This window comes from Phaethon lepturus, unplaced genomic scaffold, assembly GCF_000687285.1.
Source record: "Phaethon lepturus isolate BGI_N335 unplaced genomic scaffold, ASM68728v1 Scaffold20218, whole genome shotgun sequence".
Classification (NCBI taxonomy): Eukaryota; Metazoa; Chordata; class Aves; order Phaethontiformes; family Phaethontidae; genus Phaethon; species Phaethon lepturus.
The window spans coordinates 1-15579 of record NW_010555743.1 but is presented as its reverse complement, the minus strand read 5'-3'; the positions used below and the strand labels follow the sequence as shown (position 1 = coordinate 15579).

At 43.9% G+C, this 15579-nt stretch overlaps 1 protein-coding gene across 1 annotated transcript; it reads right to left on the bottom strand.

Moving 5' to 3' along the window:
* Nucleotides 1–279: 279 nt before the first annotated feature.
* LOC104615060 lies at nucleotides 280–14666 on the bottom strand (the record flags this gene model as incomplete). Its single annotated transcript, XM_010292268.1, has 19 exons — nucleotides 14500–14666; nucleotides 14352–14410; nucleotides 14125–14217; nucleotides 12343–12470; nucleotides 10833–10979; nucleotides 9599–9670; nucleotides 8476–8643; nucleotides 8287–8383; nucleotides 7187–7404; nucleotides 5871–6024; nucleotides 4781–4989; nucleotides 3410–3527; nucleotides 2312–2517; nucleotides 1552–1669; nucleotides 1304–1470; nucleotides 1079–1179; nucleotides 866–987; nucleotides 422–605; nucleotides 280–340 (listed from the first exon to the last, which is right to left on the bottom strand). Coding segments are annotated over exons 1-19 (2451 nt in total), but the record flags the coding sequence as incomplete, so codon positions are not given.
* Nucleotides 14667–15579: the final 913 nt, after the last annotated feature.

Genomic DNA, 15579 nt, shown 5'->3' with positions numbered 1-15579 from the left:
TTTTGTTTACTCCAGCCAGTCCAATCTCAAAACTGTTGCACAGCAGATTTGAGAAGGGAACTAAATTTAAGCCGTGCACCAGTCAGGCTACTTGGGTTGAATTCTGGCTAGGTCTTAAGTCTGTGAGGTGTTTAAATTAGTTTTTTTTTAAATGGTGTTAAGAATTTCACAGGGTAGGGTCCATTAATGGGAGGTGACTCTTTGATTTAATCCTACCTGTTCCAGTCGATGTGTCAGGGTCCTTACTGCTAGCCTTTTAAAATGAGAAGGATATCTCACCCTGGGGCTACCAGCTACTGGACAGAACTCTGCAACATACTCACTGCCGTTAATCTCGCACCTATTTGAGAGAACAGATAACAGATGTAGAAGAAATCAGGGCTTCTCCGATGAACGCATTGGTCATTCAATAACTACTTGCCCATCCACAGTGATATTCCATCTTGGGGTGCTGTTGAAATCTAAAGACCCGGTTACCCAGCAGTTTTCCAGGTACAACTCAATGTCAGGGCTCTTGTCTTTCAGCTCCATCTCGACAAAGATAGGGTCCACAGGTCGCTTGAGTATTGCCACGTTGGTCTCATAGAATTCCATGAAAGATTCATCTTGAGAAAACGTCAGGGGATTTTGTTGTTTAATTTTATTTAAATTAAAACATGTTTGGAAATTTTCTGTTTTTCTTAGGAGGAGACTTACCCTTGGACACTCTTGAAACTACATTGAGGGCTTGTCTTATCCTTCTGTACACTGCAGAAGGGGAAATGTTAGGGAGGTTCTTTAGTAGGAAGCAGGGCATGTCTTAACAAGGGAACTTACAACTGAAAGAGTCACAGAAGTTTAAAAATGGTGGAAGAGAATTGCCTACCTGCAATATTTGATCTTGGTACCATTGTACCGGAGCCAAAAGGAGATGATGTGGATGAATCACTGGCAAAGGCACTTAGCACTAGGGTCTCTTTTGCTCGATAGTAGCACAAGACTGTTAGTCTATAATAGGAGAAACAGTAATTTTTGAGTTCACTTTTACTTCCCAGCAGCTGTACCAAAGTGAGCAGTGTCAGTGAGCAGTAGCTCCTACCTGTAGTCTGGATCTCTTGTGATTATCGGTATGCTGTGTCCTGGAAGAGTCTCTTTCTCATAAGAGATTTCATTTTCATAAATAATGTGATCACCTTCAAACTGTGCATATGGGAAGTTCATTAAAAATTTAATCTTCTCAGGAGCTGGGGCAGGGGAAGAAAAGAGAAAATGCAGGAAAGACAGAGACTTCCAGCAGATGTATCTGCTTTGGCCATGGACTTACCCTTACTGAAGTACCACAGGTAGTGACATGGAACTTGAAGAAGGCATGTCCTTCATTATACTCTTTAGGCTTGCAAGAACTATCCCTCAGTTTGGTTTTACTCATATCAATGGCAGGAACTGTCTTCATTTGGGCAGATATCATTATAGTACCATCTGGGTGGCATACTGAGAAAATTAGAGAGTGGGTTATAAACTCAAGGAAAGAATCACAGATCTTTTTATTGATTGATCAGTTGTATAACTTACTTATAAATGCTGAAGAATTAAAACTGCAGCTAACGGAGAACATCTGTAAGGTGTCCATAGTTCTCACTTTCCGTAGGGCAACATCAAACCTTGCTTTAATTTTCTGAAAGGACACTTCCTGTGAAGGAGGTGATGGAAGAGGTGTCCTTTTAAGGCATGTGATCCGTATGTGCAAAGTTCTGTTCTTTAGCTTGTGCCACTTGAATACTAACAAGTCACAAGAGTTAAGTCAGTGTGAAGACATGAGCCTGATGAAACATGGGGGCAGAAGTTTTCTGGTATAAATTAATTGGTCACTGTCACAGAGATAATTTTTGACTGATTATTGTAGAATAGTTCAGATGTTTATGACAGCATCAGTTTTCCCCTGCCATGTCTTAACATTTCTACAAAATGTTCTTTTAAAAGAACTTCTTTCATAAAAACTATATTGAAATATTGTTTCTGGCTCAGTGCAGATGGGACATTTTGCCTCATCTTACTAAAAATACTGAGAAGTTTGTTTTTGAAGACTTGGTGCATATCTTTTAGAGACAGCTTAGCACTGCAGATTACATAATACATGGCATTACCCGAAGGGTCCGTGTCCGATACCTCTTGTCTTACTTGCACTGGCTTAGAGTCCTTCCCTTTGGAGGTTTTCCAATTTCCAAATGTAGTTTAACACTACAGCACTACAAACAGTGACTGTGGGACTGTGGCTGTATGCGCAAACAGTCCTACATGCTTTAAAGGCAGCATTGCTATACAGTTAATGTACCTCATAGATAACTCCCACAGCAAACAGAGGTATTTGCAAGGTCAGGTGTGTAGAATTGGTAGCTGCAAGATACCCATTGGTAAGCGCAACGTGCCGGTTCAGGAGCTTGTTACCAAGATACAGGTTCCAGTACTGGTGCAAACCGAAAGTAGGGATGGCTAGATACAGGTTTTCTTCATCACAGTAACCAACTGCTTCTGGTAGTGCTATAGGAAGAAGGGTGGATGAAGACTTAGCAATGAAGGAAGGTTTGAGTGATGATGTTTGGCCCAGGCAGGGATTTCTATCAATCACGGTTAAATTTTGCACTGGCACTGCAGCAGCGCTGTTACGTGCACACTGGCATCGTCTGCAGGGCTTTGGCTGTGTTGTGGATGTAGCAGCTCGCAATCGGTGGGATGGGGAATCCTCATGCTCTAGTGGTGGCCTGCCAACTTGCTTCCAGGACTACTCCCTGTTTTAGTAAGGCAAGCTGAGCTATGTAGGTAAATATATTTTTGGGGTCAGCCTTCTTTGGGTTGAACCCAGAGCTGTTTCAGAGATAAAATAGGACAATGAGGAGACTTTGAGTCAGCTTTGTGGCATCCAAAATCTAACAAGTTTGAGAAAATACCCATCAGACCTCCTGACTGCTTCAATAACCTGTGAAGTACAGCTCTTAGTGGATGACTGTCTCCTTACAGAAATGCTGTCTTTGGAGTTCACAGCAATTTATTTGAGTCAGTTGAGTTCTGCCCTGGACGCAGAGGCAGAATTGCATTTGAGGACAAACTGAAACTCGTAGCAATGTCTGAAAGTTTTGCCAGTAGATGTATGTTCAAGTTATGAGGCATCTTGTTCGCTGAGTTTGCAAGCCAACTTCTTTTACACACTAGTTTTTATTGCTCTCAGTGTCTCGAGGGCAGACTGTCTTGCCAGTATGCAGAAAAGCTGCCATCAGAAAAGCAGCAAGTTGGCTACGTTACCAATAATGAGCTATTGAAGGGTGGGGTTTTCCCAAAAGCTCTCATCCTCAGCCTAAAGCCGTTCTCACCAAATTCAATGAAAATCCGATCCGTGCTGTTGATGCAAAGCAGTTAATATCAGGGGAAAGCTTACCGATATCAGCAATCACACACTCCACCTCTGCAGGATGATGATAGAGTGTCATCTCCGGACCCACACTTATCGTGTAGTTGACAAGGAGGGTATATTTTGTTTCATTTCTATTCACATACTGAAAAAGAGAGAAGTATAAGACTGCAGTAGCAATGGCTTCCAGCACAGACAGGAATGTATATCCTGAGCAGCACTAAGTAATTATTCCAACACCCTCCTCTCCCCTGCAAATAGCTCAGTCTCCAAAAACATTGCTTCAGTTGGCCTAAAACTATTCAGAAATCTGGGCTGGATTCAACAGCTCTTTCAGACAAACATAAATGTGGAGGGTGTAGTGCCTGTTCAGAAAATGGAGGCAGAAGTGAACACAGTGGTGTTTCCTCTGTAGCCCACTGGTGAAAGAGCTCATAGAGGGAGATCTGGGTCCAAATCCTTATTCTTCTTTACTCAGAGTGTGGGCTGAACCCAGGGGAGTAAGTAATTGGTTAAACAGAAGGTATGAAGAGATGCTATGAGAGATCCCCCTCAATATCCTCATTTACTTCGCTAAAAGTGCTCCCAAAGCAAACCTGCTGTTCAACCTGAAAGAAATACTTCTGAAATTTTTTGGCTTGACTTGATCCTTAATGTAATTTAACTGTGGTTTGACTGCAGCCTGAAAACTATTTGTGCAAGTCCTGATCCTGTGTGTTCGCAATGTTGCTCCTTGTAACAGAAAATAGCATCGCAGCTCCGTGTGATTTGGTTGAAACAGTAGTAGAGGACTTGCAGTTATGCATCCTCCCACTGAAATGAGAGGTTGAATTCCCTCTGTGAGTTTATACTTTTTACAAATATTTAGATTACAACTGGTCTGAAGCTTAACAAAATTACATTTAGAATACCCTGAGCCTGCCTGTACATGCTCGCATGGTGCATGGCCTGTGCCAGCGGTCAAATGGCTCTGCATAAACATTAGGTTCAGGAATTACTGGATGTTGGTAATTCAGGTTCAGGATTACTGGTGTTTGCAGGATTGCAATAATTGATTTATTTTTCCAAGGCACTTCTGTTTCAAGGGAGAGCGTTTAATAGAGGTTTGACAAACCTCTTTCTGCTGGGCGTGCACGTGGACATTAGCCATGCTGACAGACATAAAGGAAGTCATGTTTCATACCATCTAATTGCACTTGATGCTGCATGTCTCCCAGAGACCCAGGGAGAGCGAGGTGGGGACATACAAGCCTCTAATCTTAATTCAGATGAGCTCAGATTCATTGACACCTTTATGATCGAGGAACAGTTGTTGGTTAATAAAAGCCAGACTACGCTCTGAAGAGGGACTGCCCTACCTACTCCAGTCAGCTGCTGAAGTGACCTGCTGTATCTTACCTCCTTTAGAACAAATGGATCATCAAAAGAGACTTCCAGGATAAATCCTTTTGTTCTATTAGAAAAAGGAGTTTCATAAATCTTAAACCCGTGGTGCTGTGCTTCCCTCAGGGCAAATGGCACATTTCCTATTGTGATTGCCACCAGAGAGACATCGGGAAGAAAGTGTCCAAATGCAACATTAAATAGCCTTTCCTCTGGCAGAGTATCTGTAGGGAGAGAACATCGAATTACTGCTGATGTGGATCAAGTAACGAAGACGGTTGGGGGTGGCCTCCCATTCAAGTTCCAGGAAATTTAGCCAACAGCCATCTCTTTAATGGCTCTGATTAATGAGTGTTTGTGTTCTAGTGAGATCTGAAATACTCTGAGTACATGAGAATTGCTTCAAGCTGCAGGAGATTAACAACAAATACATACAACTTTCTAGAAAGTGGGTTCAGGGACTTTCTAGATGTGCACGAAGATATGCAATGACTTTCTTATAAAGAAATCTAGAATCTAGTTCAGTCACATAAAATATGGAAAAACTATCATAATGTATGCTAAGAGGCTTCTTTCTCTTTCTATATCAGTTACCCAGACAGCTCCAAAGATGTTTAGTTGTCCTAATGCATTGGAAAATATAATTTAAAAAACATTACTGCACCACTGGATGGCACAATTATTTCAGTATGCTCCCAAGATAACAAATGCAGGCAGTTTGGGGGAGAAAATGCCATCAACGAATGCTGTCCTCAGACAGTTCTTCTCCCCAGTGTGATAATTGCACAATGTGACATCTTTATTCTAGGGTCCCAGTGCTCACTGGAAAAATCTGGATGCTATTGTGAAAGAAATGTTTACATTCTTATCAGCAACTTATAATTATCATTTCATCCCATAATGACAGGTGATAGGTAGTACATCCATTAGGGCTAAAGGTTTTCTTTTTTTTATAATACGTTGAATCTTGACTTTGGCTAGCAAATTGGAAGTGGGAGTTGAGAACATTCTGGTGAATGTAGGTGTGTGGCAGAGGTCAAACGGAGCAATGCGTAACACAGAAAAAGCAAAAGATTGGTAAAAGTCAATGAGAGGAATGACTTACTGTTGATAACAGTTGGTATTTGTGGCATGAAAGGTGTGGTGATGGATTTGATGACAGTATACTTCGTGGTTTGCCAATCTGCATCTGTCCATGTGTGCTCCAAAAACAAGTTAATACTGTAAATGACTCCATACACACCACCAGATATGGAGCTCTAGGAGGTAAAATTTGTGATTAAGTCTTGATTCGCAATAGCTCAATAGAGAAATGACTGAATGTGGTTAAAATTCTTACACTAGAAAGAGAAAATGGTATTCTAGTAAGTTTGGGATGGATTTTGCTAGGGGAGCTTGTTTGTTTGTTTGATTGGCCCATTCGCCTGGTCCATGTTTGGGTCAGATAATGCTGAGATTCTCAATAAGGAAGTATCAGGTTTGGGGGACGTCCTCATTAAGTTTAGTAGGTAACCACATTTGCATTTATTTTTTTACAATCCCTGGATTACCAGTCACCTCTCTCATTCTGTCACAGTTCACTCTGAAAGTTTGTCAGTGCTTCCAACAGTTCTTCAGACCAAGCCTGTCTGGTGTTACAATACACATAGTGATGTAAGTAAGTGTCCACTACTACACAAAAAAGTGAACTTCTGAAGGGAATAAGTCAAAATCACACCAGTATCATCTTCACAAATGGAACTGGTAAAGAGCCTTGTGAGAATATTGCCAGCTCCTTTCTAAGTGTTCAAGGTCAGGTTGGATGGAGTTTTGAGTAATCTGATCTACTGAAAGATGTTGCTGCTCATGGCAGGGGGGGTGGACTAGATGATCTTTAAAGATGCCTTCCAACCCAAGCCATTCTATTCTCTTCTACTGAACATTTCTTTTGCCTCTGTATCTGTAAATTATAGATTGACAAGGAATATACTATGTCCAAAGCAGGTGGCTGCACCCAAACTACATGCTGGGAACCTGTCCCGTGCTAACTTGTGCTGTCAGCATGGAAATTGTCTGGGAAATTACTCCTTGACCCAGACCAGAAGTTTACCAGGACTAGTTGCATAATGTAACAACATAGACAATTGAACTGCAGTGCCCAAGAATTCCTTCACTCTTAATTTATTAGTATATCTTAAAGATTATTAACAAAACACAGTCTCTTGCTTCTATCATGTTTTGTAATCATAGTTTCTTAGTTTCTGAGTAAGTGCTTTCAAAACACAGAGAAGGAGCATCTAGGTCTTCAAATATTTCTTATATCTAAGAATTTTAAGCAGCAATCAATCACTATTTGGAATGATTTGGAATGATCGTAATTTAGAAACCTCTTCCATGGTGCAGGACCTCAAGTGTGTTAGTGTGTGACAGGTTCGTACTAACCTTTAGCTTGCCTCCTTCTGCTCCAATAGGGATAGTTATTCTGATGTGTGTCTTGTTGTGCTCCAATAAGTAGTTCTTCACCTCTGGGTTTACTATGACTTGATCATCGACTCCCATTAAAATGTCTTTAGACAGAAAGGTGGATTCTTGAACCACTAATGTGGGAATAACACTTGGCACAGTCCATGTTAGCGTAGTATCAGTGAAACTGATGCCATCTGTTGAGTTAGATAGACAGTCCCAGAAGACCGGGTAATTGGAGTTACCAAGTCAGTCTTCACGCTGTAATGGCTGTCTTTCCCTCATTCCTTTTCACCAGGGTACCTTCACAGCTTTCACTAATGAAACACCTTGTAGGATATTAGCCAACCGATGGTTATTTTGTCACAGAAGCCCTGGCGCTCGAAGTAGATTTGAATCACCAGTTTCAGGTGACTAATTAATTTATTCAGAAGAATGGACAGTCATGTTCCCAGCTACCTGCTCTGCTGTCCTTATGGTCCTAGGAGTTTTGCCTTACTGGAAGAAGGAATGGGGCACAGAGCCACCTATTTGGACCTTGTCCTTGAAATATTAGCTTCAAGACCATGACAACTTAAAACCTCCCGCTTTCTCATCAATTGTTCACGTCAATACTGTTCCATGAGAGACAGAAGGTGCAGCCACCACTGTTCTGCAAAAAGCTAGGCTATTTCTGCCTTTCCAGAGAAAAGGACTAGGTGAGTCCCAAGGATGCAGAGCTGCATCCCCTGCGTGGAGTTATATGACAGGGGAGAGCCAAGGCTGGGGGATTAGTCCAGGGGAGGCTCCCTGGCCCTTCTGCAGCAGTTTTACTTGCCTCCAGTTCCCTGCATCTAATGTGAGGGTAGGAGAAACCAGAGACAAGGCACGACAGTGCACTGGGAACACAAATAATGTAGCGTCACAGCAGGGAACGTGTTTGTCTGGGACTATCGCCATGGACTCTTAGCTCATGTTGCTCCACGGGCAGCTTGTAAACCTCTTCTCTTACAGAGTAGATCACAGGGAAGTGGGGAGCCTGTTTTTTCCACTAGCTCCTTAGGTGGTTATTTTTGGTGAACAAGGAAAAGAAGCCTTACCAACAGGACAGGAGACGGTTGTGTCAATCAGCAAAAGCAGCCAGCGCTGCCTGTACATGGAAGTGGAAGTGACCATGTTCATATTTACACCACTGACCTGTTGGGATGCAGGCAGAAAAAGAGCACTGGTGTTCTGGAGAGGCAGTGGAAACAGCACGGTTTTGTGTCTGATTGAGAGCAACAACTCACCATGCTGACGTCAGACTCGTTGCTGTGATAGGGTGCACGGAGGTACACTCGGGACAGCGTGTTATTGAAGCTGTAGCCCAGTTTTGCTGCATCGCTTACCGTTATTCTCTTTCTCCCTGATGGAGAAACAAACATCAGTTGCCACAGCTGGTATGCAACATTTTGAGTCTGCAAGAGAGAGATGAGCTGCATCAGATTTACCAAAGTTTACCAAAGTCTCTTTAGAAACTATGATATTGTAGCACCTATTTTCCTGTTAGAAGCTGGAGTAACTGGAGTGACACTGCACACTACTAGTTCACCCCAGGCAATAAATACCCTTGATATGTATAAAGATAAAGAATTCTATAGGTCTTTAAGGCACCTTTAGGGGTAGTCCATAGCAGCCCTGGAAGAAAAGGCGGCATTGAACAAATCCCCTTGGACAAAATGCCTGTGCTGTTAATAAAATGATTGCCGTCATGCCTGTCGATTGCTGGAGCAGTCCAGAGGCCAAATGACTGACTACTTTTTATAGTACGTAGCCATACTGTGTCAAAGATAAGAAGAGAAGAATGTCTGTACTGGTCTAGAATGGAGTGTCCTGAAATGATAACCATATGGGAGGGTAGTCAAAAGGAAAAATGGACATAAGGAGCAAGTAAGACATGAGAAAAATAGGACAAACTTATATATTTCCCCCTAATGCTTTCCAGCCTCAAATAATTTTCAGCTCAGGGACTCCTGAGCTATCTGTAGCTTCTTTGTATTTTCTAAGTCTTATTGGATTTCTCTTCAGTCAACTTTTCCAGACTCTCCTTGAGATCAAGCAAGCTTTTAGCAGCCACAACATCTTTTGGCAAGGAGTTTGACAGATTCACTACCCATTGTGTGAAGAACCACCTACCTTTGTTTGTCTTGAACTCAGTTTCCACTAATGTAACAAGCATATGGCTCTGTTCTCCTATCTAAATGTCTTTTTGCAGTCTAGAGTGCTAAGAAAACTTGAGAGATTTTTCAGTACTTGATGGCATCTTTGCCATCTCCCTTTTTTTGACAGAGATGGAGCTATGCCCCAAGAATGACTCATAAGACTAGTGAGAAGAAGCAGGCTAGGAACTGTTAGGAAAGACTCCCTTCATACCTCTGGCAATGCTGACATCCACGCTACGGTGTAGTCATTTGAAACTGCAGGGACATCGGTCTTCACTGACACCTGGGGACACAGAGGAGATTCTCTGGAAGCAAACAAATCTTCAGCATCGTTACAGGCATGGGGAGCAGAGAGAGGGCTTTCAGATTTTGTCTCCAGTGTCTGTTGGGACTTAGCAATTTACATTCACTGGAGGTAATTAAAGTGTTTCCAAAGAGATTCTTGACAGCTGTAATTTCTGTGACCTTAAAATGAAAGTTAAAGCCATGGCCGTTATGGTGGTGCATGTGCAGCAGAGGGAATACTTTGTGTATAACCAGGTAAATCGAAAGTCCCGTTTCGTATCTGGTAAGCTGCAAACTAGATCCCACTCTGGAGACTTCAGGGGTGTCTGGGTCTCTCCACTGGAAGTGTAGAGAAGCAGGCTGTTGGCTTTAACAGGGCTGGTTCCCTCTTCTCATGCAGGCTGAACACCTGAAAATGCAGGATCCCCAGTACCCAAGGTAGATGCTGTGGTGTAAATCTCGCCAGCATTGTGCTGCAGAGCGAGGCGAGTTCTGGTGAGTTCTGTTTGGAGCCAGTGTTGGCCCCAGACTTCTGTACCGTGGTCTAAGTGTGTTGCAACACCCCGATGTGACTGCACAGCCTCAAGTTCTAACAGGAGAAATAGGCTTTCTTCGTCCTGCCTGCAGTCGGTGCAAACAAAGGCAGTGAAGTTTGTTTTGCTCAGCGCCTTGTTTCTACGTTGGTGCGTAGATGCGGGTAGCAGGCTGGACAGCCCAACCGTACCACCCAGCGGGAGGCAGGTCCTGTCTCGCAATGATGTCCTGTGAGTTGTGTGACGCAGCAGGGGTGCAGCTCTGCACACTCTAGGTTTTATGATTTCATATAGAAGTATGACATTCTTGCAGATGCTGCCGCGCTTCATAACGTAAAGGTGCTCTCATGAGCTCAACAGGTTGGCCTGCCTGGCTGCTGACTTGCTTGCGGTGGGTTGACTTACCTCATCTGTACAGTTAACTGAATTTCACTGCATTCAAAACACCTGTGACACGTAAATCTGTTACGAATAAGCATCTATAGTTACACCCTCTGCTGAATATCAGCAGGTCGCTATTACGCCTGGTATGTAGTGTAAAATCAACTTCTGATGGGAATTTGTGGAGGTGGTTGTGCCTGGCAGGGAGTTTGGATGTAGCTTCGCCTTGAGTGGGAAAGCTTTTACCTCCATGTAGTTTTCTTCACACACAATTTCTCTTGAAGCCCAGGAAGAGTAAGAGCAGTACATAGGGTAGGTGTAGGTCACAGCTGCCCTCATGCTTGAAAATGAGGAGACCTTGATGTTCACAGTCAGTGAAAACAGCTCATCTGCCTGGGGAGAAAAACAGGCAATTCAGCAGGTAGTGTGGAAGGTCCCAGGAACAGCTGCATGGGACTGTCCAGCCCAGTGTCCTGTTGCAGAGGGTGTTTATAATGATGAGAACAGGTTGAAAGCTGTAGTGACAGTTCCTCCAACATACCACCCTGTCTTAAGAGGTTTGTGTGCGGGGGCTTTCTGAGCCAGAGACATTGCCTCAGTACTTACAGCCTTTGCCTCAGATCACCTCTCGGCACTATTCTTGCCACGGTATTAAGGAGCAGCTAGTCTGGGGAAGACCAGACCTGCCTCACCATGTGGTTCACGTGCCGCCCATTCACGACTGCTATGTGCCTCCTCATGGGGAGAAAGTACTGGAGCTTTGTAGATGATGTAGGTAGATCTATCTTACAATCTTACAAATGCTGTTTAGTGTCTATCTTGACAAGCTTCAGTAAGAGCTCCTTTTGGTCCTTCAGCTCTCCAGAAGCCACACACCAAGCCATGGATTGTGCTTCTATCTGACATGGATGTGTATTTTTCTACAGAAAAAGGAAAAACTTTTCCAGAGAAATTTCCAGTCTGGAAATCCTGGTCATTGCAGAGCACACTGTACAGCTCCTATTCTTGTTAGCGTAACCTCTGCCCATAAAGTTCTACCTTATTTTTTCTGTGGGACTTCCAGGACCAACCAGACTAAACATGGACAAGCAATGAAGTTTCTACTCTGATATGTTCTGTTTCTAGGTGCATTTCATCTCAACTAACATTTAGAAATTAGAAATCCAGGCTACACATATTTTAGGAAGGGGTGAATCACCTTCCGGAGATGCCTGTTTCTCTCCATTGACTATTGTGGAAGCGTAAACAACTAGTTTAGACTAGACATTATCTTTTAGATGGCTAAAGTTACGTGATACAAATCTGGGTCTAATAGATGTGTGTGATCTACGTTCCTAGGCATGTGTTAACAGGCACATTACCACACAAATTAAGCCAGGAAATGATCTGCCAGAATCACACTGCAAATGCTGCTTTTTCAAGCAGATGCCTACTTCTTTCCAGAGAGGCTTTCAAGAAACTCTCTGGCAAATCAGCAGCTACAAGGATATGCTTGAGAACTGGCAGCTAGTCAGCAGCGTTAGGCTAAGTGTCATTTCAGGGAGAGAGGAAATCCCATGTCAGTCACACTGAACAAACCTCACACTGGAGAGCCATTGCCTGTTCATTTCTACACACCATCAACGCGAACTCCTTGAGTTCGCTATTTCTTGAGTTCTCAAATCATGCCTTTAGAATGCCATATAATATCTCAATCTTGTCTTTTTGGAAAGGATGTACTGTCTGAGTTGTTTTCAAGCCCGTCTCTGGTTCTTACCTCGTTGACCACATGACAGCCAAGCACTGACGCACGGAAGATGGGGTTGCCCCACACATCTTCTGACAGGACGTAGCCACAGCGAGATGCTAGTTTCTCATCCAGCAGAACAGGGCCAGCATAGGGATCTACATAAAAAGGGAATGACGTATGGGATGGCAAGCTCAGAGCAAGTCATGGGGCAGGGTGGTGCTGAGGCCCCCTCACGCAGCTCTCCTCTGAGAAGTCCAACTGGGTTGGGTGCTCTCCAGCAACGTGTGCTGTTAAGGAGCTGGCAAAGCTGTGCTGGTATGTGTTAGAGTGCGTGAGACAGTCTGGCGTGTTTCAAGCTCACCCACATTAGTTTTGCTTTAATGAACTTCTTTGTGTCCAGAAGCTTGTGCCACAGCCACCTTGAAGCACTATTATGGAGAGTTCTCTGAGGCATCACATACATTTCCCCCTCCCTGATTTTACTATCTAGAAAAGAGTTATGGGCTATTAAGCCCATCTATTTCTAGAAATCCTCAAGTCATGATAATCTGTTGCTCACTCTGGTCAAAGGATGCAGTCACGGACCTATTTTGGATGGGTCCTTCTACAAATCGGTCAGGTTTGCTGCCCATCTCTGCTTGGCACGGTGCTGCGTGCTGTTAAACCTATGGGGGAGCCAAGTAACAGCCACAATGGGAGCTGGCTGCACTCAGCTCTTGATCTGGTAGAGTTAATAACATCATATTTTGTTAATTATCTGCCCTCTGATTAAAGTAATATTTCAGTCTTGGGTTAGATACAAGAATCTGTACAAATAGATAGGGTTTAACTAGCTGCCATTGTAATGTCTAGATTTGTCTGTCATCTTCATATGTCAAACAGTACTAATAACTGCTGTTTCGGTAGATGTATTCTTGCAGCCAGGATAGACTAAGCAGATAAGTAAGAAGAATTTTGGAAGAAGGGGAGTAGCTTTTATAAGACCAACTGATAGAGCTGGAAGAAACAAACAACCTTTTTGTGCCTGAAGGCTGGTCTGTTTTTTCCAGTGATATCAGTTGCTCTCATAAATGCTATCACCTCTCCCCACACCCTTGCTGTACTTGACTTTTTCAGTTCTGCCTCCAAATCAATTGAATAAACCCAAAACCCACAAAAAAGTGGACTGATCTCAACACAAAGAAATCTGGTTTGGGGTGAAATCACATACTTTTTTCAATGTGATGTGAACATTTTCTGGTTTTCATTTTGGTTAAGTAGATTTTTGTTTTCCTCAGCAAAATGGAAACCCATTGTTCAATCTGAAATAGGGTATTTAACTGCTACTGTGGTGTTAAATAAAAAGGAAATTAAAAAAAAAATCCCTTAATTGCTGCAGCACTCAGTGCTCATTGAGAGTGTGTTTTCTGGGTGTTACTCAGCCTACACTGCTGTTGTTATTTGTACTGTCCAGGACATATCCAGGCTGCAATGTCGTCTGTTTTCCTCGCTAGACATGTGTAAGGACTCAGCAGAGGAAAGAATGACAGCCAAATGTCAGTCCTTCCTCCTCAGACCATCCTTCCCCCGGCATGTTAGTTGTAAGGGGCAAAAGGGGACTGTGGCTGTAGATACATGCTTTACTCATCTGTAGGGATGTTGGCCAAATTGAGGTGCGAGAGGCAAGCATGGCAAGGATGCTCTGCAAGTTCTTTGGGGTCAGTTACCAATTATCATGTAGAATTCAGCAGCATGCAGATCACAGACACTGTGATCACTTAGGTGATTCCCGAGCCTTCATGGTACTCAGGGCAGCCACTTGTGACTCACCATTGATTTCCAGCTGGAAGAACTTTCCCTGGAGCAAGAGTTTATTCAGTTTCATCCAGAAAATCCTGGAGTGGCAACTGCTCTGTACAAAACCTGGTGGGAGCACATATAGAGCAGATGAACCAGTGGGACTAGAGGGCAGAGAAGAGGCACAACTTATTACAAGGAAAATAACCGCGTTCTCATCCGTGCCTCTCCCCACTATCCTTTTATCATGTTTCACCAACCTGGGGGAGCCATCTGCCTCCCTTGTCCCAGGCAGACCAGCAAGAAAAGCATCCAGGTCCTGCAGTGTAAGTACATGAACAAATGACGGGGTGAACAGAGAAAAAAAAATCAAGATTGAAAACGATGCAGCAACCGTAGTCTCATTACCTGCACAGTGAGTAACCCACAGCCTCCATCTGTCCCGAGAGACCTGTGCATGGGCAGCAAAGTCCTCCTCCCTTTGAAGTAAAGCTGACCCAGGTGTCGAGAGAGAACTTGGTCAGACCCAGCAGGAAAGGTATAGCTGACCTTTTACAACAGAGGTTGTGCTGTCTTCTCCAAACCTTGTGTGAGAATCAGGAGAGGCCGGTGGATTCTGCTGAGGAGGGACGCCTGGGCTGAATCCTGCAGTGCCCTCCAACGTTATCTGAGGTCCTGGCAGCGGGAGGCAGCCTCCCTCTCGCTGGGAGGGCAGAGCACCCTTCTGCTGGTGTTTGCAAGGTCAGATGCTGCTGCTGAGCCTGATTTTAATGAGTGCAGCAGAGGGTGCTTGATGCTTTCCATCAACCCCCGGGAAGTAATCTCATTCCTTACAAGCCAGTTGGGTAGCTTTGGCTTCAGGTCTTAAGAGCACATGAAACATTTCCCCGGAGGTATTTTAATTGGGTCTACACAGGCAATACATTTTCGTTTCTGTGAAATGTCCCAGTGACCCAGCCATGCCAGAGATAACAGCAGTCCTTTGGCAGCTACACGTTTTGTGTGGATCCAGTTAGGTCGCCCTTTGATTTGTTTGATTATCAGAGAGTGCTTTGGTGAAAACATCTTGTTTTTAGAAGTGCTTTGATATCTGTGGATCAGAGATATCGGATCGGGATCTGTAAATGGCCAAACGCGTTGCCTGGGAAGAGAACGTCATTGCGCCCGGTAGGAGATGTGGCCCTGGGACTGCAAGCGCCCTGGGAAGCAGGAAGGTTGAGAGGTTCGGTGAGGGAAAAATACAGCTTGCATGGCGTGGATGAGCCACGGTGGGGTGAGAAGTACAGGCCATTTAGACTGACATTATAGCCGTAAACCCAGGGCTCAACCTCCTTTTGGTCCCCATTTTGGGGCAGTACCCAACCATTCTTACCTTACTTTGGCTCACAGGCATGAGCAGAGCTGCGCTGTAGAAATGAGATTGCTTTTACAGTATACTTCCCACTGCTTCGGGGCAAACAGAAGCCAGCGGGCACATCCGCTCGCGGG